Here is a 25,151-nt window from a genome sequence, read left to right as displayed (position 1 = left end):
AAAGCAGGTGAAGGAGTAGCGGAGGCCCAATGAGCAAAGTCTAAGTGGGCAGAAACCACTGAGGTGCGTTGCTGGAGCCTAAGGGAGGTGAGGAGAGCAGAAGATGCCGCATGGGCAGGTCACGGAGGGCCATGTATGTGCCACGTTTGTCAGGAATTGGACTTTATCCTGTCCAAGCGGCTCCCTCCTGAAATGAGAGAAAGGACTGATGTAAGTAAGGAAGAAAGACGACATTAAGGAAACATCACCTTTTTATGGATTACTGTTAAGGTCCAGAGGGCAGGGACACAGCGCTCATAATGTCTGGCATACAGTAGACATTCAATGAATGTTGAATGAATGGACATAAGCGCTTCAGTGTAGACGTCATTGTCCTCAATTTATATTTTTCTCACAGGGCAAGACAATGAGGCCGGGGCATCCGTTTGGGGCGCTACAGGGACGGTCCAAGGTGGGAGAACCATTCTGGGCAAGGTTGGTGGTCACAAAACCTCCAACAGGCCGTGGGCAAGGGATGCACTTCTGTCGTGGATACCCCAAGACCCACCCACCGAGGCCGCCCTGTCCCGGAAGCGGCCGCGGAGAGAGCTGCCAGCAGAGAATTCGCGCCGCCGAGAGGGCAGCGGGCGCAGCGCACCCGGGGACCGCTGGGCACCGCTCGCCTGTGCGCCCACAGCGGCCCGCTCGAGACGGAGCCATAGCACGACGCCCTTCCGGATTGGACGCGCTCGAAATCCGGGGGCGGGCACTAGAGGCCCAACGCTCTTGGAGATTGGCCACCGTGGCGGACGGACGTGCAGCCGACGGAGCTGGTTCGCCGGCGGCTCCCGCTGGATGGAGGGCGGGCTCCTCTCCGCGGGTCCCCTGTCAGTCATTGGCTCCCTGCGGTTTCCTTGGGGACGTGGCGCCGCCGGCCCTCCCGGCCTTCTTCCGGCTGGGCTGGAGGCCGCCGAGAGCCGCTCTGGAGCGAGCCGAGCGGTGCTAAGGGAGCTGGCGGGCCGCTCGACCCGTGAGTGTGAGCGCGGGAGGGCTGCGGCGCCGCGAGGGACGGGGAGGGGAAGCGGACGGCTGGTTCCTCGAGGACGCCACTGGCCCTCGTGAACGCCCCGCGCCCAGGGAGCCTGGGTAGGGTCCGCTGGGCCCCAGGAATAAGAGCAGACGGATCTGGCGTGGGAGCCCGGGCGCCGTGGCCTTTTCACGGAGATCTATTCTCGTGGGTACTGCTGGAGGTAAGCCTGAAACCCAGCCAACTCTTTCCAGGCTGCAGACTTAGGAGATGCCTGGGACAAGGAGACCACCTTCTCAGGGCAAAAGGAAAAGGAGGTGACAGGCGTTGAGACCACTGAAGGGAACCCATGGCTAGGTAAGGCTGCACACTTTCTTCTTGGCTGGGGGCTCACTGGGGGGTGCATGCTGGTTGAGGGGCCCTGGGAGGTTGTTACAAGTGAGGTTTGCCCTAGTGCTGCATATGGACTTTGCAGCATGGTCAGATGGATGCAAAGAAAATCAAAGTTGCATTCTTTTGAAGGCAGATAGAACAATAATTTCCAGCTCATAACCCCAGGGTGATGGAGTAAGTGCTTGCTCAGCTCTGAAAAGTGCTAGATTGTGATGTTCTTTCAAATTTCCATTTGAGTGAGGCTAGATGCCCCTTGAGGAGGTTAAACAAAGACTTTTTTTTTCAATGAGCTTTGGACACAGACTGAGGTCCTTTTGAAACAACAAAGAAAGTGAACTTTACAATTGAATACACTTATTTATACATTGTAATACTCCGAAGCTTTCAGAAGAGAGTAATGTGGATCTGTGGATCTACATGTACCAAATGGGATAGTTGTCAAATATACTAAGTGGGGAAAGATGCAGAACAGTAGGTATGCTGTAAAACCTAAGGAATAGAGAAACACACACATGCATATATTGCCACATATGATAAATTTATGCTGTATTTATAGAATATCCCTGGAAAAATACACAGAAATTAGGTAGCAGTGGTTGCCTCTGAGAGGAAAATGGTGGGGTTAGGACAAAAGACTCACTTTCCACTATATATCCTTTGAAATTGTTTGATTTTTTTTTTTTTTTTTACCATGTGCGTATATTACCTATTAAAATGTTTTCAAAAATCAGTTGAATAAATTTTCTGACTATCCACGTTTTGGGTAGCATTTTCAGTGGGAATGCTGTAGTTGCTCTGATTCTTCAGTGTTACGAGGTTGCCCAGGGAGACTGGGGATCTTTTATTAACATGAGATTAATTCTTTGAATTGCACCCCAAAGTGCAGACTTTGGAAAAAGAGCAGATAAGGCTTTTTGATTTATAATAGAAACTCTATGAACGATATAGGTCCTTTCCTAAATTTTGGCACTAAAAGAACATTTACACTTCTGGTGGCATGACTTTTTGCCTTTATTAGGAAGGGCTTTAATCTGGTTTAAAAATCATTTTTAAGCACTTAATTTTAGAGACTCTTCTTACTTACTAATGTTTGTCTCATTTCAGGATCAGTTTTTCCTACCTCTGCCCAGCCTCCTGGTACTTCACTGTGCCCACAGTGAGCCCATTTCCCCGTCAGCGGGTGGCACTCCTAGGACTCTTCTTCATATCCTGTCTCCTTTTACTTATGTTAATCATGGACTTTGGACATTGGGGTGCTTCAGTGCCACGAGATAGGCAATATGAAAGGTGAGTCAGCGTTAGAACACTTTGATCAGCTTTGGCGTTGAAGTCATAAATATTTTGCTGAGCTGTGTAACACACTACTACTTTTGACCCTTTTGGGGAATACTGCACTGTTATTAGTAAAATTACATGCCACTTATTACATAAAGAAGATCTTAAGCCCCATTTTAGCAATATTCAGTTTTGATTCAGGAATGCTGATGCTGCGTTTTAACCCATGAAAGACATCTTTCTATTTTCTTGTTTTGATGGGCTGACTTACTGGGTGCATAAATGTTAAGGATTGTTATGTGCTCTTGATGAGCTGACCCTTTTATCTTAGTAAATGACTCTCTTTATCCCCAATTATATTCTCTGCTCTGAAATCTAGTAGTCTGGTATTGATAATAGCTACTTCAGCTTTCTTTTTTTTTAAAGATTGGCGCCTGAGCGAACAACTATTGCCAATCTTTTCTTTTCTTTTTTTTAAATTCTTCTCCCCAAAGTCCCTCAGTACATAGTTGTATATTCTAGTTGTGAGTGCCTCTGGTGGTGCTATGTGGGACACTGCCTCAGCATGGCCTGATGAGAGGTGCCATGTTCATGCCCAGGATCTGAATCAGTGAAACCCTGGGCCGCTGAAGCAGAGCATAGAGCATGCAAACTTAACCACTTGGCCAAGGGCCTGCCCCACAGCTTTCTTTTGATTAGCGTTAGCATGATGGATGTTTTTCCATCCTTTTAGTTTTAGCCTGTTGGTGTCTCTATGTTTAAAGTGGGCTTGTTGTAGGGAGCATTTAGTTGTCTTGCTTTTTATCCAATTTAAGAATGTCTGCCTTTTATTTGGGGGGTTCAGGCTATTTACATTTAATGTGATTGTTGATTATGTTTAGATTTAAATCTGTCTTGCAGTTTGTTTTCTGCCTGTCACATCTGTTGTTTGTTTTTCCTCTTTTTCTCCCTTCTTTGGAATTGAGTACATTTTTTATGATTCCATTTTATTTCCTTTGTTGGGTTATTAGCTATAACTCTTTATTTTTTTAGTGGTTGCTTTAGGGTTTGTAGTACACATCTTTAACTTATTGGAGTCTACCTTCAAGTAATATTATACCTCTTCGCCCAGAGTATAAGAACCTACAGCAGTATGCTTTCCTCCTTGGCCTTTGTGCTATTGTTGTTGTACATTTTACTTCTTCATATGTTATAAGCTCCACCATATATTGTTATTATTTTTGCTTAGGACATTCACTTACCTTTTAAAGAGATTTTAAAAATAAGAAAAAAATACTTGTATACTTACCATTTCTGGGCTTCTTCCTTCCTTTGTGTAGATTCATATTTCTGTCTGGTATCATTTTCCTTTTGCCTAAAGGACTTCCTTTAACATTTCTACTAGTGTGAATCTGTGGTTGGCAAGTTCTTTCAACTTTCACGACTGAGAAACTTTCATTTTACTTTCCTTTCAAAAGAAATGTTCACTGAGTATAAAACTCTGGGTTGATTGGTTTTTTCTTTTATTACTTTAAAGATGATGCTCCACTGTCTTCAGGCTTGCATTCTTTCTGAGGAGAAGTCTGCTGTCATTTTTATCCTTGTTCTCACTTTACATGCATCTTTTTCCTCTGGCTGCTTTTAAGATTTTCTGTTTATCACTGATTTTTTTTTTTTTTTTTAAAGATTTTATTTTTTCCTTTTTCTCCCCAAAGCCCCCTGGTACATAGTTGTGTATTTTTCGTTGTGGGTTCTTCTAGTTGTGGCATGTGGGACGCTGCCTCAGCGTGGTCTGATGAGCAGTGCCATGTCCGCGCCCAGGATTCGAACCAACGAAACACTGGGCCGCCTGCAGCGGAGCGCGCGAACTTAACCACTCGGCCATGGGGCCAGCCCCTGTTTATCACTGATTTTAAGCAATTTGATTGTGATGTACCTTGGTGTAGCTTTCTTCATGATTCTTGTGCTCATGATTTGTTGATTCTTGGATCTATGGATTTATAGGTTTTAATCAAATTTGGAAAAATTTTGACCGTTATTTCTTCAAATATTTTTTCTCTCCTCTCTCACTTCTCCTTTGGTGTCTCGAAGACGTATATATTGAGCCACCTGAAGTTTTTACACAGCTCACTGAGGCTTTATTCATTTTTTTCACTTTTTTTCCCTCTGTGTTTCTTTCTGGGTGTTTTATATGCTGTGCCTTCCAGTTCACTGGTACTTTCTTCTGTAGAGGCTAATCTGTGAATTCTATCCAGTGACAGCTGAATACCTTTTTTCACAGAAAATACATCTGAATTATTTGATATAGTTTTATATGCCTTGCCACTTGCATAGAAGATCTATATTTCTTTATAACAGTGATTCATTTTGCTTTTTTTGTTTGTTTTTGTTTTTCTACTTTTTTTTTTTGTGAGGAAGATTCACCCTGGGGTAATGTCCATTGCCAATCCTTCTCTTTTTTCGCTTGAGGAAGATTAGCCCTGAGATAACATCTGTACCAGTCTTCCTCTATTTTATATGTGGATCACTGCCACAGCATGCCTGACAAGTGGTGTAGGTTCACACCCAGGATTTGAACCCACAAACCTGGGCTGCTGAAGCAGAGCGTGCCACACTTAACCACTACACCATGGGGCTGGCCCCATGCTTGTTTTTTTAAGATTAGATTCTGATTAGGCTACAAAATGAAATGATGACATGTTGTGTTCATCATTTTCAATGTGATTTTCTCTGTATTGCTTCTCAGAGAGCATCAGTTAGGAAGCTTTGGGCTGCAAGTAACAGTCAAACTGACTTAAATAATAAGAAATTTTATTGGCTCACATAATTAGAAATCCAGGAGCAGAGAGATCACCGTTTCAACATTGGCTGGCAGGGTGGGAGTCTCTGTCTCTGTTGTCCACAGTGTCAGCTTACTACATGCATCCTCACTCTTGTCCTGTGGGCGAGGCAGATCTTCTGTGCTCTCTTGTAAGAATGAAGAACACCCTTCCTGGAAACTCTTTCCTTTAATCTTTTTTGGTCAGAATTGGGACACATGCCTCCTCCCCCTAATGTTTCTGGGTTGTTCTGTCCCCAGAGTTTCTCATTTGCAATTCACTTTGGTCATTCATTCATTTATTCATTTGGCAAACATTTATTGAGCAGCCACTATGCGTTGGGTGGTATAGGCACCAGGATGTGGAGATTTTTGGTACCTTTTTTCAAGAAATGTATATTTTCAACCTTTCTTCCTCCAGCAACACTACTCATTTATATTTTTTGAAGAGGAAACACTTATTTAGATGACTATAGTTGTCAACAGTTGACCTTACAAAGCCTGTTAGCTTTGGAGAACTACATCCATAATTTTAGTTTTAATTTGTTTAAAATGCTTATTGAGATTTTCTTGACACACCTGAGTATGGTTTCCCACTGGAAGACAGCATGGTCTAATTAGGGAATTCTATGTTGGTTAATATGGCTAAAGACTTAGGGAGTGAGTGCTGAGCTATATTGCTGGAGAGGTGGATCAGGCTGGGTCTGTTAAGCCATTTTAGGAGGTTTAGAGATTATCTTAAGGCCAGAGGGAAGGCTTTGAAAGGCTTTGAAGAGTGATATGATCGGAATTGCTTTTTAAAGAAAGCTCACTTTAGTGGCATTGTGGAGAATGAATTGGAAGCGAATAAAAATGAAGGAAAGGAGATGAATTGTAATAGAGATGATGCTGGCCTGAACTTGGGTGTCAACAGTGACGATGGAGAGAAGTAAATGCATTTGAGGGATGCATGGGAAGTACAGTGATCCCATAGTTCTTGTCTACTACTATACCCCAAGTGACCAGATCCAATAAATATTTAAGTTGAATTAATTCAACAAGTTAGCTGCAGAGCTAAGGAACACACAGACTGTACCTGTGTGGTGACCTTACTGAAGTCCCGATACCCTATAATGGTCTGACTCTGACTGAGGAGCCAGTAGCCATATGGTCTAGAGCTCCTTGTTCTTTAATGAAAAGCTATATACATATTGCCACAAATTACCATATATCATTATACTTCATGCATGCCAGCCTCCATGAGTCATTTAGAAAGCAAACTTTTGTCAACAGCTCGCTGCATGCATGGCACTGTGCTAGGCATTAGGGTTCAAAGATGAATAAAACGTGGCCCCTGAACTCATGGAGTTCGTAATCTAGTTAGAGAGGCAGATGTGAAGGAATAATTATTTCCCAATGAGATAATAGTTTATGTATAACTGTGTAGAGTCAGGAACAAAGAATCAGGAACTCTGTACAGTCAAGAGTCCGGAACAAAGTTAAGAATCAAAAATTTATCAGAAGAGGCCCATCTGTAACCAAATTTGATATCATTAAGATCATGTACTAAAAGCTCATATACAATACTGATAGGAGAGGCTCTCACATAGAGCCTGTTTGTTTTTATTTTACACACTGTTTTAATTAGCTTGGTTCTGTCGTCTCAGAACGCAGCAGATAGCAGCAAGTTAGAATGGTGGTAGTGGGGGAGAGTATGGTAGTCATTAGATTTGGGCACACTGATGACAATAGTCAGTAATATACTGGCATCTTGAGAGTGAGGCAGGAGAGAGGAAACATTAAAAGTAGACTCAATAATTCAAAACTTCTACAGACCATTTCTATGGTGGTAAACAGCTCTACACATTTTGTTACAACTGTTTTATTACACAGTCTAATAGTTTATACTAATGGTGACTTTAAATCAGTGATTTTCAACTTCTGTGTATCTGAATCACTTGGGGACCTTTAAAAAATGCAAATAATTGGATCTCTTCTCAAGGTGATTCTAATATTCATCCTGAGTTGAGAAGCATTGCTTTAAGGCTCAGTTATATTTATTTGGGGAGCTGTTGTGGTGTAGAGGAAAGAGGGTTGATTTTAGAGCTAATCAGCCCAGTATTTGCTAGTTGGGTGATCTTGGACTGGTGTTGTATTCATGAATCTCATTTTCTTTATGTATAAAGTGGGGGTAAAAATGCCTGCCTTGTCGTGTTGTCATTTGGATTAAAATATAAAAATAGAGCTGGCCTAGTGGTGTAGGGGTTAAGTTTGCACGCTCTGCTTCGGCAGCCTGGGGTTCATAGGTTCAGATCCCAGGCGCGGACCTACACACTGCTCATCAAGCCATGCTGTGGCGGCATCCCATGTATAAAGCAGAGGAAGATTGGCATGGATGTTAGCTCAGGGTCAATCTTCCTCACAAAAAAATAAAAGAAAAGAAAGGAAAAAAGAAAAAAAAAGATAAAAGTATCTAGCACTTCCTGGTACATCATGGATATTAGTCTTATTATTTGAAATAATTTTTATTTTTCTGTTCTCTAATTCCCTTTTCGACCCTGCAAATATACACTGAAGATAATGGGCAGCATTATCTCCATCTGAAATTTTCCTTCCATAATTTCTTTTTTTGTTTTAAATTTTTTTTTTTTTAAGATTTTATTTTTTCCTTTTTCTCCCCAAAGCCCCCTGGTACATAGTTGTATATTCTTCGTTGTGGGTCCTTCTAGTTGTGGCATGTGGGACGCTGCCTCAGCGTGGCTCGATGAGCAGTGCCATGTCCGCGCCCAGGATTCGAACCAACGAAACACTGGGCCGCCTGCAGCGGAGCGTGAGAACTTAACCACTCGGCCACAGGGCCAGCCCCCGTAATTTCTTTTTTTGTGGCAGCTGCTACTGCTTAAGCACTGGCTGATGATAAAATGATTAAGTAAATATTTAAGAATTGATGGAAACACTTTAATTGGAACAGCTTATAAAAAAATTTTAAGACAAGTGGTTGTGGTTGTGATTTTTATATTTCATACATATAGCATAGTCATATTTTTGCCAACTTAAATTGTTCCTGATTCACAAGATGAAATTATATCAGTATTTTGTGGTGTTCCAAAGTATGTACTGTGCTGCCAGGAACACGCTGATTTATAGCTGTCTTCATGGGAGAAGGTTTGGAAGACCTTTATCAGGAAAACGTGTCCATAGGAACACCAAGATTCATTCTATGTTCTCAATAAATGAGGCATTGCTTTAGTTAGACTTGATAATATCTCTTGCATGTTGTATCTTTGTGTTTTAATATGTATGAAAGTAGTTAACGTTTAAAAATTGTTTTAATTATTTTTGTATTGAAAAAGATACTTTCATTTGAATGTTTTTCAGCCATTGGTGGAACTTAGCATATCGCTTCTGAGGTGATATGACCCAGGACTTTAGAAAGCAGCGGGGGTGTTTCCTCAGTAGTTTCAAAACGGAAGAGTTATAATCTGTTTTTTTCTTTATTATGAACATGTACCCACATTGTTTCTGGGAGGAGGAAGCAGGAGGTTTGCTTCAGAACTAGAATTTAGGAAAAGGTAAATTTAGAGCGGGATGGGGTGATTTAGTAAGGATAGAGTCCAGAGCTGGTTTGTTTTGTTTTTATTTTTTTAAAACGGACTTTATTTTTTAGAGCTGTTTTAGGTTCACAGCTAACTTGAGAAGAAAGTACAGAGATTTGCCAGATACCCCCTGCCTCCACCCAAAAGCTATTTTTAAGAATAATGTTTGTTAGATGTGTGTTTTAATCAACTATTTATCTGGTGTGTGCCATATGTTATAAGACGTTCTCCAACAACTTCAGACTTAATATGTATTTTATGTCAATTTATTCACTTATTCTGTAAATATTATTGTGTGTCTACACTGTGGTATCAATAGGGTAGCCACTACCCACAAGTGGCTATTTAAATTTAAATTAATTAAAATTAAATAAAATAAAAAATTTTGTTCCTCACTTGCACTAGTCACATTTCAAGTGCTCGCTAGCCACGTGTGGCTAGTGGCTCTCCTATTGGACAGTGCAGATAGGGAATATTTCCATCATGTTAGGAAGTTCTATTTGAAAGTGCTAAGTCTCCCATATTTCAGGCACTGCCCCAGATGCTGGGTAAATTGTTAAAATGTATTAATAATTTTTAGTATAAATTAAGTTATTCATTTTTAGTATAATAATTTTAGTATAGTAATTTTTAGGCACTTTTAGCATGGATACATATATATTGTGCAAGACAAATGGTAAATTGTTCTTACTTAAATGTTCTGTATATTCAGTACATTTCTTAATTAATATTGAATGTTGTTCACTTTTTGGTCAGCCCACTACGTCTTCATTAGAGGGGAAGCTTGTCTGGCTGACATTGATGTGAAGAATGTCTTTTGTAGTTTTTGAAAGGTGGTTCCCTTATTCTCCTTTGCCATCTGGGAATACATGAAGAAGAGGTTCTGTGTCAACAGTTGGCTCAGTACTAGCCTTCCTTAGGAGTTTCAGTTCTGTTTAAGTAGAAAAAAGGCATTCGTTTTGGGTAGGAAAAAAAATGATAAACTTTAGGATATGCAGATAAGGTAAGGCTTCTTATGTACAATAGAATAATTCAGAGATTTTTGCTGGTGAAATTGAAGGCATTTATATGCATTCACATTTATTACTTTATTCACTTAACTTGTCCTTAGTGGTGTTTATAGAGTTTATAAGCAGAGCTTTAAATTCTAAGTGTTCTTGACTGCTCCGATTAATCTTGTTAGGAGATAAGCAATAATGTTACGAGAGCAATAATGCTCTTCTGGGTGTGTATTACTGTCATCAGTCATTCATGGCTACTTTGGCTATAATGTCATTATGTTTGTTTCTGAGCCTTGATTGGAGTTGAAGAGTGTTATGACATTCAGCAAAGAGCTGGTGGCGTCCACCTTTAATTGACTTTTGGTGCATTACCGAGTTCTCTTTGAACTCCAGAAGTGGTCTAATTAGTGTTGATTTTGTAAACAAGGTAGTGGTTTGGTCAGTTACCACTCTAATGCTGTTAATGTTTTCAGGATAATGGCTGTGAAAAGCCATCGTCTTCTGCTTGGACCTGAGGTGATGTATTTGTGGGTAACTTTCTTTTCATTGACTCAGCAGTGACCAGAGGGAAATCGGGTTTCTCAAATACAGAGAGGGTGTGTCGGGGGGAGGGGGTTAGTATGTGTACTGGTGAAGCAGGTCTCTCTTGGGTGGGCAGAGGTGAGGGATTCCAAAGCTTTTGGAACTTTTCTCTTGGGCTTTAGATCTTTAAGGATCGACTTAGGGCAGCATCAGCAAAGCAGGAGGGCCCAGCAATGCACGTAACTGACCATGATGGTTAAGGCCAGGACTGCGAATCACAAAGGAAAATATCCCAGAAAGGACCAGTGATCCATCCGTGTTAGGAGCCTAAAGAGAGGAAGACCTTCAGGTGGCTGAAACGTGTAGGAAGCCTGGTTAGACCACAAGAGGTCAGAATTCCAAAAAGAGGTGAACTGTTATTTCCCAAGAGGGGGAAATTGTTCTTCAGTTACTCATTTGTATGCAAGATGAGAAAAATGGAGACTTTCTGCTGCTGGCAGCAATTCATCAAAAGACTGAAATGAGAAGTGTAACATACATGCCATCTGGTCCTATCTTTCTCCCTTGTGTTCTAATGTCAGCTGACATTTTTCTGCAATGGACACATGGAGACTTCTAAGACAAGAGAAAGCAAAGGTGAATTGCAACCAAATTACAGCCGTAAAGTTGCTTACCTTGACAGGAACCAAAGAAGATGGAAGGATGCTGTGGGAAGCCATTGAAACTTTCTAAGAAGGAGACCAATTGATCTTGAGTATAACTATACAAAGACGTAGAAGAGTTATTAAGAAACCAACAGCTCTATATTGTGAGCTCTAGAACCAGACCAATCAGTATGAATTGATACATATCAGAGAAATGGGAGACTATTGTGACAACATTGAGGTACTGCAGTTAAAGTACCTGCTCTTGAGAAGGTAATAGTCTAAATGGAGAGCTGGAGCTGTTGAAATATGAAAGAGGTCTTAGGGACTCATACTGGAATATAAACAAACTGCTTAAAGGGAATAATGACACTCCAAGCAAACTGCTTAAAGGGAATGATGACACTCCGTATTTTTGAACAGAGGAAGGCCTTTTCAGATCATTGTGGATATTACAAGAGTCAGCATTGTTGAGGAGGCTTCTTAAGAACTGGGGAGCCATGTCAAAGAAGAGAAAGGGGAAGGAATAGGTAGAGAAGCAGATGAATGTTAGAAAAAGAAGGTCACATTAGAGCAGTGGGTTCTCAAAGTGTTTACTGACGCTTCAGAGTCTCTGTGACTCTTTCAGGGGGTCTGTGAGGCCAAAACTATTTTCGTAATAATACTAAGATGTTATTTGCCCCTTTTTAAAATTGTGTTAAAAACTTAACCATCTTAACCATTTTTAAGTGTACATTGTTATGCAACCAATCTCCAGAACTTTATCTTGCAAATCTGAAACTCTATACCCATTAAATAACCTTTAATCTTATACTCATTTTACCTATATATTATACCCATTAATTAACCCTTTTTTTCCCTCCCCCTTAGTCCCTGGTACATACTATTCTTTTTTCTGTTTCTATGAATTTGCGTGCTTTACATACCTCATATAAGTGGAATCATACAGTATTTGTCTTTTTGTGACTGGTTTATTTCGCTTAGCATAATGTCCTGGAGGTTCATCCATATTATAGCATATGACAGGATTTCCTTGTTTTTTAAGGCTGAATAATATTCTATTATATGTCTATACCACATTTTGTTTATCCATCATCTGTCAGTGGACGTTTGAGTTGCTTCTACCCTTGGCTATTGTGATGTTATTTGCCCCTTTCACTGAGCTGACATTTACACTGATGATACAAAAGCAATGGTGGGTAAAACTGTTGGTGCCTTAGCACAAATCAAGATAGAGGCATCAAACTGTACTAGTAGTTATTGTAGTCTTCATTGTCACACAATTGCAATGGAAAACAAAAGTCCAGTTCCACTTAAGAATGTCTTTTTAATATTCTGTGACAAAATGGGAAATATGCATTAAGCACTTCTGTTGTATACTGAGGTTGTCTGGAAGAAAAGCGCTTAGGCAATTGTTGGAGCTTATGAGCTAACCCTCACTGCTTTTATCATGGAATACTATTTTTTTTTCCTGAGTAAGATTAGACCTGAGCTAATATCTATTGCCAACCCTCCTCTTTCTTTTTGGCTTGAGGAAGATTAGCCCTGAACTAACATCTGTGCCAGTCTTCCTCTATTTTATATGTGGGTTGCCACCACAGCATGGCTGACGAGTAGTGTAGGTCCATGTCTGGGATCTGAACCTGCAAGGCTTGGCTGCTGAATTGGAGCACACTGAACTTAACCACTAGGCCATGGGGCTGGCCCCCACTGGAATACTATTTTTACTTGAAAGAATGACTGCCAGAAAAACTGTGGTTTCAGACTTGGATATTTCACATGCATTTTCTTAAAAATGAAAGAAGTAAAGCCTGTTGCTTTGAGCAAAACAGCTATCGGTTTTTCTTGCCAATGATAAAATTTGAGCTTTCAAGTGAAAATTAGAAGTTTTGGAAAATTTGTTCCTGCCGCTGTGAGTTTGATAGCTTCCCAATACTTAAAAGACTTTTTTGATAAGATTGGTAGATTGATAGATTGATAAGATTGGTAGTGATGTTAATGAATTTTTTTTTCTTTTTTTTAAGATTGGCACTGATCTAACGTCTGCTGCCAACATTTTTTTTTTTCCTTCTTCTCCCCAAAGCCCCCCCAGGACATAGTTGTATATTCTAGTTGTAGGTTCTTCTGGTTGTGCTATGTGGGATGCCCCCTCAGCGTGGCTTGATGAGCGGTGCTAGGTCTGTGCCCAGGATCTGAACAGGTGAAACCCTGGGCTGCCGAAGCAGAGCCTGCGAATTAAACCACTTAGCCACGGGGCTGGCCCCTGAATTTGAATTTGAATTAGAATTAAATGTGTCAATGTTAGGAAGATTTGCATAGCTCACTGAACCAATGTTTCCCAATATCTGATGTTAAAAATCATGCATGGGTAAAAGCCATTCAAAGTGCAAGATAAATCAGTGGATTTTAATGTTACAGAGTATGAAAAGTTCTTAGATAGAGTTTTAGATTCCATGTTGCAACTAACTTTTAAGAAATTTCTCTTGTTGAGTTGTAGTGTAGTATCAAAGAAGAATATCCACAGTCATCTAAAAAGGCTATTAATATACTCTTCCTTTTTCCAGCAACACGTCTGTGTGAAGCTGGATTTTCTTCATATACTTCAACCAAAACAACATACTGTAACAGATTGAATACAGAAACAAATGAGAATCTAGCTGTCTTCTATTAATCCAGACACTAAAAAGATTTGTGAAACTATAAAACAGTGCCACTCTTCTATTTTTTTGTTGTAGAAAATAGTTATTTTTCATGAAATGTGGTAATATCTAATGAGTTTATGATTGTTATATCTACATTAATTAATAAATATTTTTAAATTTGCCATTTTATTTTCTAGTATGGTAAATATAGATAGATATAACTCATGTGCACAAAAGCTCTTTGGGGTCCAATAGTTTTTAAGAATATAAAGGGATCCTGAGCCCCAAAAGTTTGAGAACCAATGTACTAGAAAAAAGTTATTCATTAAGTGGGGGGGATGGATCCAGAGTCTTGTCAGAGAGAAGTAGAAGGGGGGTTTCCAGAAAAGGAGAGCAGAGAAAGATGGGTGAAGCATGTGAAGTAGAAAGATTGCCATCGTGGGGAATAAAAAGTCACTTTGGGCTAGAGATGGATTATCTTGCCTGTTGCTTTTCTGTGTGTAGTATTTTACAAGGTCAGTATTTCCAGGAGTTCTGTGCCTTGAACCCAAAAATTAGCCCAGCTTTCGTGTGATAGAAATGAGCTGTTACTAGTTGATTGGCAGATTGTGAGTCCAGTTCAGCCCAGGAATTTGATTAGAATGAGAAAGTAGAATGTGGTGAAACAGAATCTTTAGGACTGGGAACTTTCTAGTGTGTAACAGATTTTTAGCACCTGCTTCATTTCCCATAACTTACTCTCATACCAAATCCAGAAAAAAGTTCTGCCTGACCCCATCCTATGCAATAATTTACAGCATTATATTAAAGCTCAAATGTTTGTTCTTCTCTTTTTTAAAAAAGGCATCTTGCATTGTAGAATAGGAAAGGTACTCAGCTCTGCTTTTTCATTTGAGAACTGTTTCTACATGTTTTTCTTTTCAACAAGTTTGCTTTTCTGTCCAAAGTAAGGAACCCTGAGGTCTGTATAGCAATGTGAAATCTCCAGTCAACACAGGCTAGATTGTTTGAGGGGTGTGACATGTGGCTTATTGTTCTTATCAGAGGTGCATTTACTGTGAGGCTCTTGATCCCTACGCTTCAAGGCCCCTCACTTGCACGAGTCCCTTTTGTATTCGTAATATTGAATCTTTTTTTTGAAAGACGCCCTTCCCCGCCAGTTGTATTAGCTTCAGGCATCACAAAACCCAGTTCCGAGGAGTCCTGTGTGAGGGTCTCGGGATCCAGGAGACGGGGTCGAATGCGTAGGGCGGATATCTTAGGAGGAAAGGAGTTTAGCTGTAGTGTTTGAAAAAACTGACAGCATTTCTTTCGGGGCATTTATTCAATTATTAGCTCAACGTGTGGTAATACTCATTCAAATTTAAAAGGACTTAGAAGACAAAGTTTTAATCTATCACACAACATTTATTCTTAGCACCAAGAAAGAGCCCTCCTTTTCTGTTTAGTATGCTAAGAGCCGTTCTCCGGGGGCTCCTCTTCAAGCGAAGCCTTTGCAGACGAGTTGGCAGCGTTTGTGCTTTTCAGACCCGCAGGCTCTGAGGGAACGTTAAAGCCTCAGTGCTCGTTTTGCCAACTCTTAACCCTCTCTTCTTTCTGGACTTTTTCGCCCTTTCTCCCGAGAGTCTTCCACTATTTGTTCTCCCCATAATTACCATGTAATGACAAGAACAGCGGCAGCAACGGCACAGTACTGTGCTGACTACTCAACCTACATTGTCCCTCTCAGGGAGAGACTCGTAGCTGTCCTTATCTGCAGATGAGGAAACAGTCTGGGAGAAGTTAAGGAACTTGCTGAAGGTCACACAGCTGAGAAAGTACTAGAGCTGAGATTCAAACCTTCGTGTTTTGATGGCAGTGTCTTTACTTGTTTCGTCTTCCTCCTGTCAGCCAGATAATCTTGGAATGAGAATCTAAGAAAATCCCAACACAAAGTACTAATGTCCTAGGACCTAGAAGCTTTTTGTTTATCTTTGTCTTCTTCTTTTTTTTTTTGCTGAGGAAGATTAGCCCTGAGCTAACATCTGTGCCAGTCTTCCTCCACTTTACATGTGGGTTGCTGCTACAGCATGGCTGACAAGTGGTGTAGGTCCACACCCGGGATCTGAACCCGCAAACCCAGGCCGCCAAAGCAGGTGCACCAAACTTAACACCACCCCATGGGGCTGGCCCCCTTAGAAGCTTTTTTTTTTAACACTGTAATGTTTTATTTTTTAAACTGTATGTTGGGTAGACAGGCATTGTTTTATTGTTATTTTTTACTCTATTTGTTTTTTATGAACCTTCTTTTTATAACCACAAAATATTTTAAAAGATTATAGAAAAGAATAATTACTGTATTTATGAAATACATTTTTTATTAATGCAATTCTAGCAATATAAAGTGCAAAGCAAAAAGCCCATAAATATCAGCACCCAGAAACACACATTAAGTGATTAATGATTAGTCGTTGATTAGTGATTAATGATTAAGTGATAATCGTCCTGTTTATTTACAGAAAAGATAGAGAAGAAGTTATTAGGATTGTTTTAGTTTCTAGTACGCATGACAAACGCCCCAAACCTTAGTGGCTTATATCAACAAAAACCAATTATTTACTCAGGCCTAGAAGTTCTTTAATGCTTGTTAAGAGATTTGCTACCCCAGCCAGTTTCAGACCTGCCCCCAGACATGGAGGAGTCTTTACTTATCTCATTCCGTGGCCTCTAGGCAAGCAAAACAGCTCCTTACTTCGTATACGTCACATCAGTAAATATGGCCAGTATTGTTTCATTCCTTTGTTAGGGTGTGTAGTCTCACGTGCCTGGTACACGTAGGCGCTTAATGAAGACTCATGAACAAAAGAATTAAGTGGTGATGGCTGTCAGGGGCTTGGGTGCTAAATGCCCGCGTCTCTTTTTTCCTGGTTTAGGTATTTGGCTCGAGTAGGGGAGCTTGAAGCTACTGACACTGAAGACCCAAATCTAAATTATGGACTTGTTGTGGACTGTGGCAGCAGTGGCTCCCGGATTTTTGTTTATTTCTGGCCAAGACATAATGGGAACCCCCATGATTTGCTGGACATCAAACAGATGAGAGACCGCAACAGCCAACCTGTGGTTAAAAAAATCAAGCCAGGTACTTATGGGAATATATTTTGTTGTCGATATCTCTTATCTGCTACAAGCATGAGAGAGGAGAGAAGAGACGAGAGAGAAAGAATGCTACCCTTTTCTTCTTGAGATTCTGGATAATGGGAGGGATATCTCATTCATTGCTGCCCCCTCCTCTCAAATAAATAAGTGTTTAGGGCCTTAAGCAGAACTTTATGAGGTATCAGTCTTCTGAGTCAATGTGATCTGCTTTTTAAAGAAAGTATTTTATCTTACTTAAGGAATCTCTGCAATGGCTGACACTCCAGAACATGCCAGTGATTACCTTCGTCCTCTGCTAAGCTTTGCTGCTGCTCATGTGCCTGTGAAGAAGCACAAGGAGACCCCCCTTTACATCCTGTGCACAGCAGGCATGAGACTTCTCCCGGAGAGGTGAGGTGCAGGGTCTGAGAAACACAGGAAAGTGGGTGGCTCACGAGTTAAAAGGCCGATTCCATGCTCTGTGGTTCCCTGGTCTGAGGGTGGGATGTGGGTACACCACAGAGTTGACGGGTGACACTAAAAGACTCCTTGCTCAAAATAGAGCAGAGCCACCCCTGCATTCAATTATTTCACAATCAGTTGTTCACACTTTCCTGTCATTTGCTTCTTTGGGATCAGTATCTATGTCTGAGATGGCCGTAATGATCTTAGTTTGGACTGAGGGTTGGGAGCAGTGGTGATGGTGATAAATTTGGATCATGAGGCACCTAGAAGGGGGAGCATAATTACAGAAGGGTAGTAGGAGAGTCACTTGAGAGACGGGGTCCCTTGGGGCTAGTGGGAGGCCTCTCCTACGAATGCCGCTTTCTCTGTAACTTTGCCTGGCTCACTGCTGATAGTGAAAAGCTTAGTCTCCATTGCTTTAGACGTTTTTCCCATCCCAGCCAGTCAAGTCTTTTCCACTTGACCTTGGCAGTTTAGCCTGGTATGTTGCCACCTGATCCCTCTTTCTTTTCTGGCAAAAAAGGAGGAGGAGGAGGAGAGCGAGGAGGGGGAGAAGGAGAAAGAGGAAGAGGCAGCGGTTATACTTAGGTCAGACCCCTCCTTGTTTGTGATTTCTCCCCTTTGACACCTCCCCAGCCCCTCCACACTTACGGTCATGGGGTGGAACTAAGCTCCCTGATCTTTAGAATTCATCCTTCTGGAATGTTCATAGACTCATAGGCATCAGGCATTTTTTATTAGCTTAAATATTTTTCCTTGGTAAATAGCCGTTCCCTTTTCCATAAAGTTTCATTTTGTATACTTGCCCAACAACAGCAGAAACCTCAGCCACAGACATAGGGCTTCATGCTGCTGATGCCAGACGAGCCAGACAATACAACACATGTTGACTTCTTTCAGCAGACTTCTTGCCTTCTGTTTAGTGGTTTACTGTTGAGAAGCAGATTATTTTCTATAGCCATTTGTCAACATGAGCGGCCTTCTAGCTCCTTGTTTTCCCATACACTTTGGTCTTGAAATATTTTTGTTTTGTTTTTACTTATTCATAAAACCAAACTTTAAAATATTATGACTGCAACCTTAGATCCTTAAAGGAAGTCTTAAAAACAAACAAAACATTTATAATCCCACTACCCTATCAAAACTTTTTCATTTCATCACTTTCCTGTCTCTTTCTAGATTTATATGTAATTTCTACAAAGTTGTAATCATACTGCACATACAATTTAGATTTTTTTTTGGGGGAGGAAGATTAGCCCTGAGCTAACATCTGCTGCCAATCCTCCTCTTTTTGCTGAGGAAGACTGGCCCTGAGCTAGCATCCGTGCCCATCTTCCTCTACTTTATATGTGGGACGCCTACCACAGCACGGCGTGCCAAGCAGTGCCATGTCTGCACCCGGGATCCAAATGACCCCGGGCCGCCAAAGCGGAACATGCGAACTTAACCACTGCACCACCGGGCCAGCCCCTAGAATTTTTGTTTTTGACATAAGTGATATTCACATTGTTCAAAATTTTAGAAACTCTGTGAAGAGTATAGATGACACAGGTGGTACCACATCACAGGTTTGTGCATGGCCTGAGATCTCACAACCAAGGAAAGAGAAGGAGGGCCAGAGAAACAGCTGAGTCAGAGGTCAAAAAGGCAGAGCCTACCAGCAGGGTAATGGTTTGGCCATGTTTTATTTGTCTGGAGCAAAGGAGAGGATTGCCTCACCTCCTGGCACTGCTCAGCATTGCCTCTGTTTGTCAAAGAAGTTTCTATCCAAATAAAACCCAATATCCAGACTCCACCCCATTTGTCTAAGATGGTTGCTGTCAGTATGGAAGCTCTGAATATTAATATTTATTTTATCTTAAAAGGTTTTAAAGAATTTACTTTTTCTTTTAACTTGTTTTCTTTTTTTTTTGGTCAGGAAGATCGGCCCTGAGCTAACATCTGTTGCCAATCTTACTCTTTTTTTGTTTTTCCTTCCCCACAGCCCCAGTACATAATTGTATATCCTAGTTGTAAGTCCTTCTAGTTCTTCTATGTGGGACGCTGCCACAGTGTGGCTTGATGAGCAGTGTCTAGGCCCATGCCCAGGATCCAAACTGGCAAACCCTGGGCCACTGAAGCAGACAGAGCACATGAACTTAACCACTACGCCGGCCCCCAATTTTCACTTGTTTTCTGATCACTTTTAATAATGCCAAGATCTGGCCTGGGCTTATAAATTGATTGCTACCTCTTGAGCAGCTATAGTTGTTGACATAAGTGGAACTATCACTGCAGGAACCTGTTTTGTATAACTGATACTTTGCTAATCTATTAGCATATTGATCAGTATTCAAAATGGATTTGAATCACCTGGACTGTATTTTGAATTTGTTAGCACTAGGTTTTACTTCCTTGCCAAAGGCCTGCACTAACAGAATTTGTTCCACTTTCTTTTTATTTTGTAGTAGAACTACTCTTAAAAAATTACAAAGGTAATACAAAGTAATAGTTAAGATGAAACACTTTTTATTGTGGGAAATTTCAAACGTATATTACAGAGAACAGTGTAATGAATCCCCATTTACTCACAACCCAGCTTCGACAGTTATCAGCATTTTGCCATTAGAAGAAAATAAAGAAACAATACTGAATTTTAGAAATGAAAGTTCTATCCTATCCTGTGTAGTACATGAAGAGTGTTTTTTGTTTTCTAACATAAATTGAGATCATGTTATATGTACTGTTTTGTAACCTATTAGAACTTAAAATATATTGGACGTCTTTTTATGTCAATACCTGTAGATATAAACTGACCTCATTTCTTCGAAATATCTGTATAGTGTTACCTTGTATGGATGTACCATAAATTATTTAACCAGTCCCTATTGATGTCCATTTAGGTTATTTTTGGTTTTTCATTGTTACAAATAATGCTGCAGTATTCTTCCTCTTTGTAGTCTTATCCGATGATTCCTTGCAATAAATTTCTAAAAGTGTAATAGCTGAGTCAAAGGTTAAGCACATTAAGAATTTTGTCATGGATTGCCCTTTAGTGAGATTGTACTAGTACTTTACATTCCAAACAGCAACGTTCGTTGGTGCCTCTTCTTACATATCATCACCAAAACCAGCAAGTCCTCTTCCTCGGGTAGTTTAGAAGCACATCCCACAGGGAGGGCAAAATAGTCCCTTTTATTCCATCCATGTGCAATCCTTATCATAAGAATTTAATATGTATAACAGTGAGCTGTTTTAGAAACTATACTTGACATTATACTTGAAGATTACTACCCTAAATGTAATTCTTCACTTTTAAGTGTGAACAGCATTCTTCCCTAAGTCATGCTGACAACTGTTTGAGTCAATAGAATATTTTTGTAATGAGCAATTTAAAAAATCCAAGATAATTGCTCTTCTTTTTAACCAGCATTTTCTCTAGATTCATATTATTACTTCTAGTTTTGTTTCTTTGCTTTTATTTGTCTGGTGATACTGATAACATAAAATTTTAGAGGAATAAACAACTGGATAGATACTAAGCTTCCAACGTCATTCTGAAATTGTTATGACCTTTGGATTTTGATCCTGATCTGGGTTTTTCACAAAAAATAAGATTTTTATAAAGAAAAAAAACCAACCCTTGAAATGTGGAAAAGGAGGTTAAAAAGTTCATTGTTGGTTTATGTAAAGGCTTAACTTAGAAGCTCGTGGACCTGCCAGTGCTTCCTGTGTGCTGATGTGAGGCATTGTTTCTGTGTTGTGTAAGATCTGAGGAGGAGATTGCGTTCCTCGCTTTAACAGCTTCCTTTCATAGTAGTTAGGAATAACGTAATTACATGTATTTTATAGATTACAAAATTATGCTTCAATTTCCTGTGGTTTATTCATACTCAGCCTCTGAGAGTCTCATCTTTTAACACTATTTGAACTGTAACATTACATAAAGGAAAAACATTCCTGTTACCATGTTGCCTTTTAAGTAGGAAGCCGTTTAAACCTTTGTAATCGAAGAAGGTACCAAAAAGAAGGCGAGCTCCACAAGTGGATGGGGTAGGTGACCGGCGAGGTCGTAACAAGGCGAAGTAGAAGGTCAAGTTGAGGCTGTTTGTGAGAAGAGAGTTAAACAATTAACTTGTAGATTTTTTGTTCTTTATTTCAGGAAGCAGTTGGCTATCTTGGCTGATCTAGTGAAAGATTTACCACTGGAGTTTGACTTCCTCTTTTCGCAGTCTCAGGCAGAAGTGATCTCTGGGAAGCAGGAAGGTACTGGGCCCTGAGGGGTGCTGTGGGTCACCTCCCAGCAACCACGACACTGTCTCTCTAACGGGAGTTTAGGATTATCTTGTATATCTGTTTTTATTCTGCCAGTAATTTTCTTGATTCTGCTATATAGTTTATTTGATCATTTGCATATCCTGCATTGGTATCTGTTTTAGAATGCTGCTTCTAGAAGTCATAAACTTATATCTGATTTTAGCTTTGTGCTAAGTATGATGTTTCTAAGAATGTATTAGTATTTAATGATGATTCCAAATGGATATTTGGTTTTTCAAACCAATTACAATTAGCTAATTTTGAAAACATACATACTTCCAGGCGATGTAGTAAGTTTGCCACATTCGAATGTAAAGCAAATTATTAGATTAATTAAAGTGAAACTTTAATTTCAGGGAATGAGCAGGATGAGTGACTTTTGTTTGTTATGGGCTTTCCCTTCATTGCACTTACTATGCACTATTGATATGTCCCTAAAAGCTCACACTTTAGGGACACTTGTAGTTTTGGGGTGGAGTTGACTGTGTTCTCATATGGCCCAAGTGTGGCCTGTATGATGAATTATGTTTCCATTTCTTGAAAAAGAGAAATGGTTTTGGCTTCTAGTTGCAGTTTACATAGGGGAAAAGATTTACCTTTTTCAATTTCATTGCTGCATTTTTCAGTCCTAAAATTTCCATTTGGTTCTTTTTTATGTTCTCTTTCTTTGCTGAGACTTTTTATCTTTCCATTCATTGTAAGACTGCTCTTATTTCTTGATTATATAGCTACCTTAATAACTTTGTTTGATCATTCTAACATCTGTGTCATCTCGAGGTTGTCATCTTTTCCTTTGTGGTTTGAGGTTTGCTTAGTTCTTGGTATGCCAAGTAATTTTATGTCGTATCCTTGACGTTGTGAATGTTACGTTGAGGACTCTGGATCTTGTTTCAATCATAAGGAGAATGTTGATTCTTTTGTTTTAGCACAGTTGACCTGGGTGGTTTCAGGCCTCAAGTTCTCACCTGCCTTCTGTGGACTGTGATTCTATTGACTCATTTTTCGAGGCCTTGGCACTGCTATCTGGATTTCTCCCATGTGTGTGCGAGCCAGTGGCCAATGTGGAATCTGGGCATAGCCCATACAAATGGGTCGTCTATCCAGTAGTTCAGTTCTCAAAACCTTTGATATTATGTAGCATCAGATCCACGCACGTGTAGCTTGGAGGTGAGCCCAGGAGTTCATACACCACTTTGTTCCCTACTCTCCACGATCTCCCCAACACTTTCTGGTTCTCTGGGGCTCACTTTCATGGTCCTCCAGCCAGAAAGCCAGGGCTTTGATTTCCCCACTCTGTCATGTGTTTTCCGTGATTGCATCTGCATCCAGGGCTAAGTGGTAGAGGACAGAGGGAAAAAAATAAGCTACAGGGACTTGTCCCAACTCTTGAGATTACAGCTTCTCTGGTCACAGAGAAGGATTCATATCCCTCAGAGTTTTAGGCACCTGCCCAGCCTCTCCCTCCACTGCTGCGGGATTACCTGTGGTAGGAGAGAACAAAATAAAGGAGGGGAAAGGCAAGGGATTTCCCCCTACTCTTTCTGAATCTTTGGAGTTTCCTTTTCTCTTCCTTGGACCAGAAAACAAGGTCTTGAAGTTCTTTCTGTCCACACCCGGTGTGTACTTTTGTGTTTCAAGCTGCTTTGGAGTCCAGGCCAGGCAATATCAGGGAAAAAAATGGGAAACTCACTACTGGTTTGGTGGGACTTTCACTTCTGATCTCTGTCCCAGTGTGCCCACTCTCGTTCCCTTTCAGATTCTCGGAAGTCTGCTCCATACACTCTATCCAGAGTTTATACTTGCATTCAGTGGCGAGATGGGGTGGAGTGTGCTTACTCCATCTTGCCCAGAGCCAGAGCGCCAAGATTTACATTTTTAACATTTGTTTTTACGTGTTAATTCCTATTTGTTGTAGGAAATTTAGAAAATGCAAATAATTTTTAAAAGGGAAAACCATCACAAGATAAAAGCTTTTAAATTCATACACTGAGACTGTGGAGTAAAATACTATTATCGGTTTTTTCCAAGAAAAGGAGGGAAAAAGCAGCCCTGGGGAGAGGTGTGTACATGGCGTAGCAGTAGAGAATTAAGCAAGGGCTTTTATATTTCTCACTCAGGGGTTTATGCGTGGATTGGAATCAACTTTGTTTTGGGAAGATTTGACCATGAGGATGGTGAGTAATATTGTCCTCTTATGACAGTTCTAAGGTTCATGTCATGACCTATCAGTAGCATGTAAGTGCTAATTTTGAGTTGTTTTTCTTTCTTTCTTTTTTTAAAACTTAAGATTCTTCGTTTTCCAGTTCTAATTTGCTTTCTTTTATTTCTTTTTAACTTTTTAATATGGAAAGTTTCAGACACTCACAAAAGTAAATAATAAAATGAACCTATATGAATTCATTACCCACTCAACACTTAGTAATGGTTTGCCATTTTTTTGCCCCAGGCTCCCTCCATACAACCCAGGTTTCTTTCCCTGTTGGATTTTTAAAAGCAAACCCAGACATACCATTTTATCTTTATGTACTTCATGATTTATCTCTATCCAATAGGGAATTTAAAACAAACAAAATCTCCACAGTGCCATTTTTAAACTTAACAAAGTTAACAATTCCTAATATCATGTACTATCCGTCTAATACCCAGGCAGAGAGTTCCCTGATTGTCCCAAGAGTATTTATTTGTAGTTGTCTCGTTCAAATTAGATTCTGCACATGGATCACAAATTACGTTTGACTGATATGTCTCTTTTCACTTATAACAGTTCACTTTACTCCTACCTCTTTTTTTCTAAATCATTGATTAAAAAAAAAACTGGGTCACATGATAGAATGAATTTGTTACATCCTGGATTTGGTTGACTGTATCTTTTTTTTTTTTGAGAAAGATTAGCCCTGAGTTAACATCTGCTGCCACTCCTCCTCTTTTTGCTGAGGAAGACTGGCCCTGAGCTAACGTCCGTGCCCATCTTCCTCTACTTTCTATGTGGGATGCCTACCATAGCATGGCTTGCCAAGTGGTGTCATGTCCACACCTGGGATCCGAACCGGCGAACCCTGGGCCACCAAAGTGGAATGTGTGAACTTAACCGCTGTGCCCTGGGCCAGCCCTTGGTTGGCTGTATCTTTGTGGGGTCTTTAACATGTTTCTCATCTTCCTTTCTGTCTTGTAAACTGAAGCTTAGATATAGAAGCTTCATTAGACTCAGATTCAATTCTTTTGCTAAGTGTTTCCTACTACATTACATTAGGAGTTTTATGATGTCTAGTTGTCCTACTTTTAGTCGTGTCAAGACTGATCAGGTATTCAGGGTTCAGGTATTGTCAGCCTGATCTAATCTATTATAAAAATTTCCCATCTACTTTTCACTTAATGGTTATAGTAGCCGACTGTGATCATTGCTTAGATCTGTTTTTTCATT

The 25,151-nt window shown here is 40.3% G+C and overlaps 1 protein-coding gene across 5 annotated transcripts in view; it reads left to right on the top strand.

The window, feature by feature from the left end:
- Nucleotides 1-524: 524 nt before the first annotated feature.
- The window catches only part of ENTPD7 (ectonucleoside triphosphate diphosphohydrolase 7), a 44,720-nt gene continuing 20,093 nt past the window's right edge, over nucleotides 525-25,151 (top strand). For 2 of the 5 annotated variants that reach the window (XR_011522677.1, XM_070559511.1), the window contains exons 1-7: nucleotides 858-1,009; nucleotides 1,261-1,363; nucleotides 2,504-2,686; nucleotides 16,768-16,973; nucleotides 17,230-17,380; nucleotides 21,576-21,679; nucleotides 23,848-23,904. Coding sequence is in view for 3 of the 5 variants with exons in the window: in XM_070559511.1 (XP_070415612.1) it covers nucleotides 1,356-1,363; nucleotides 2,504-2,686; nucleotides 16,768-16,973; nucleotides 17,230-17,380; nucleotides 21,576-21,679; nucleotides 23,848-23,904 (709 nt within the window). In the remaining 2 variants the exon portion in view is untranslated. Of the gene's footprint in view, nucleotides 1,016-1,260; nucleotides 1,364-2,503; nucleotides 2,687-16,767; nucleotides 16,974-17,229; nucleotides 17,381-21,575; nucleotides 21,680-23,847; nucleotides 23,905-25,151 lie in introns of all 5 variants that reach the window. The other 3 variants (XR_011522678.1, XM_070559510.1, XM_070559506.1) reach the window with 2 other exon arrangements.

Source organism: Equus przewalskii, chromosome 1 (assembly GCF_037783145.1).
Source record: "Equus przewalskii isolate Varuska chromosome 1, EquPr2, whole genome shotgun sequence".
NCBI classification, from domain to species: domain Eukaryota; kingdom Metazoa; phylum Chordata; class Mammalia; order Perissodactyla; family Equidae; genus Equus; species Equus przewalskii.
Note: the sequence above shows the minus strand (reverse complement) of the source record. Positions and strands in the feature narration are given on the sequence as shown.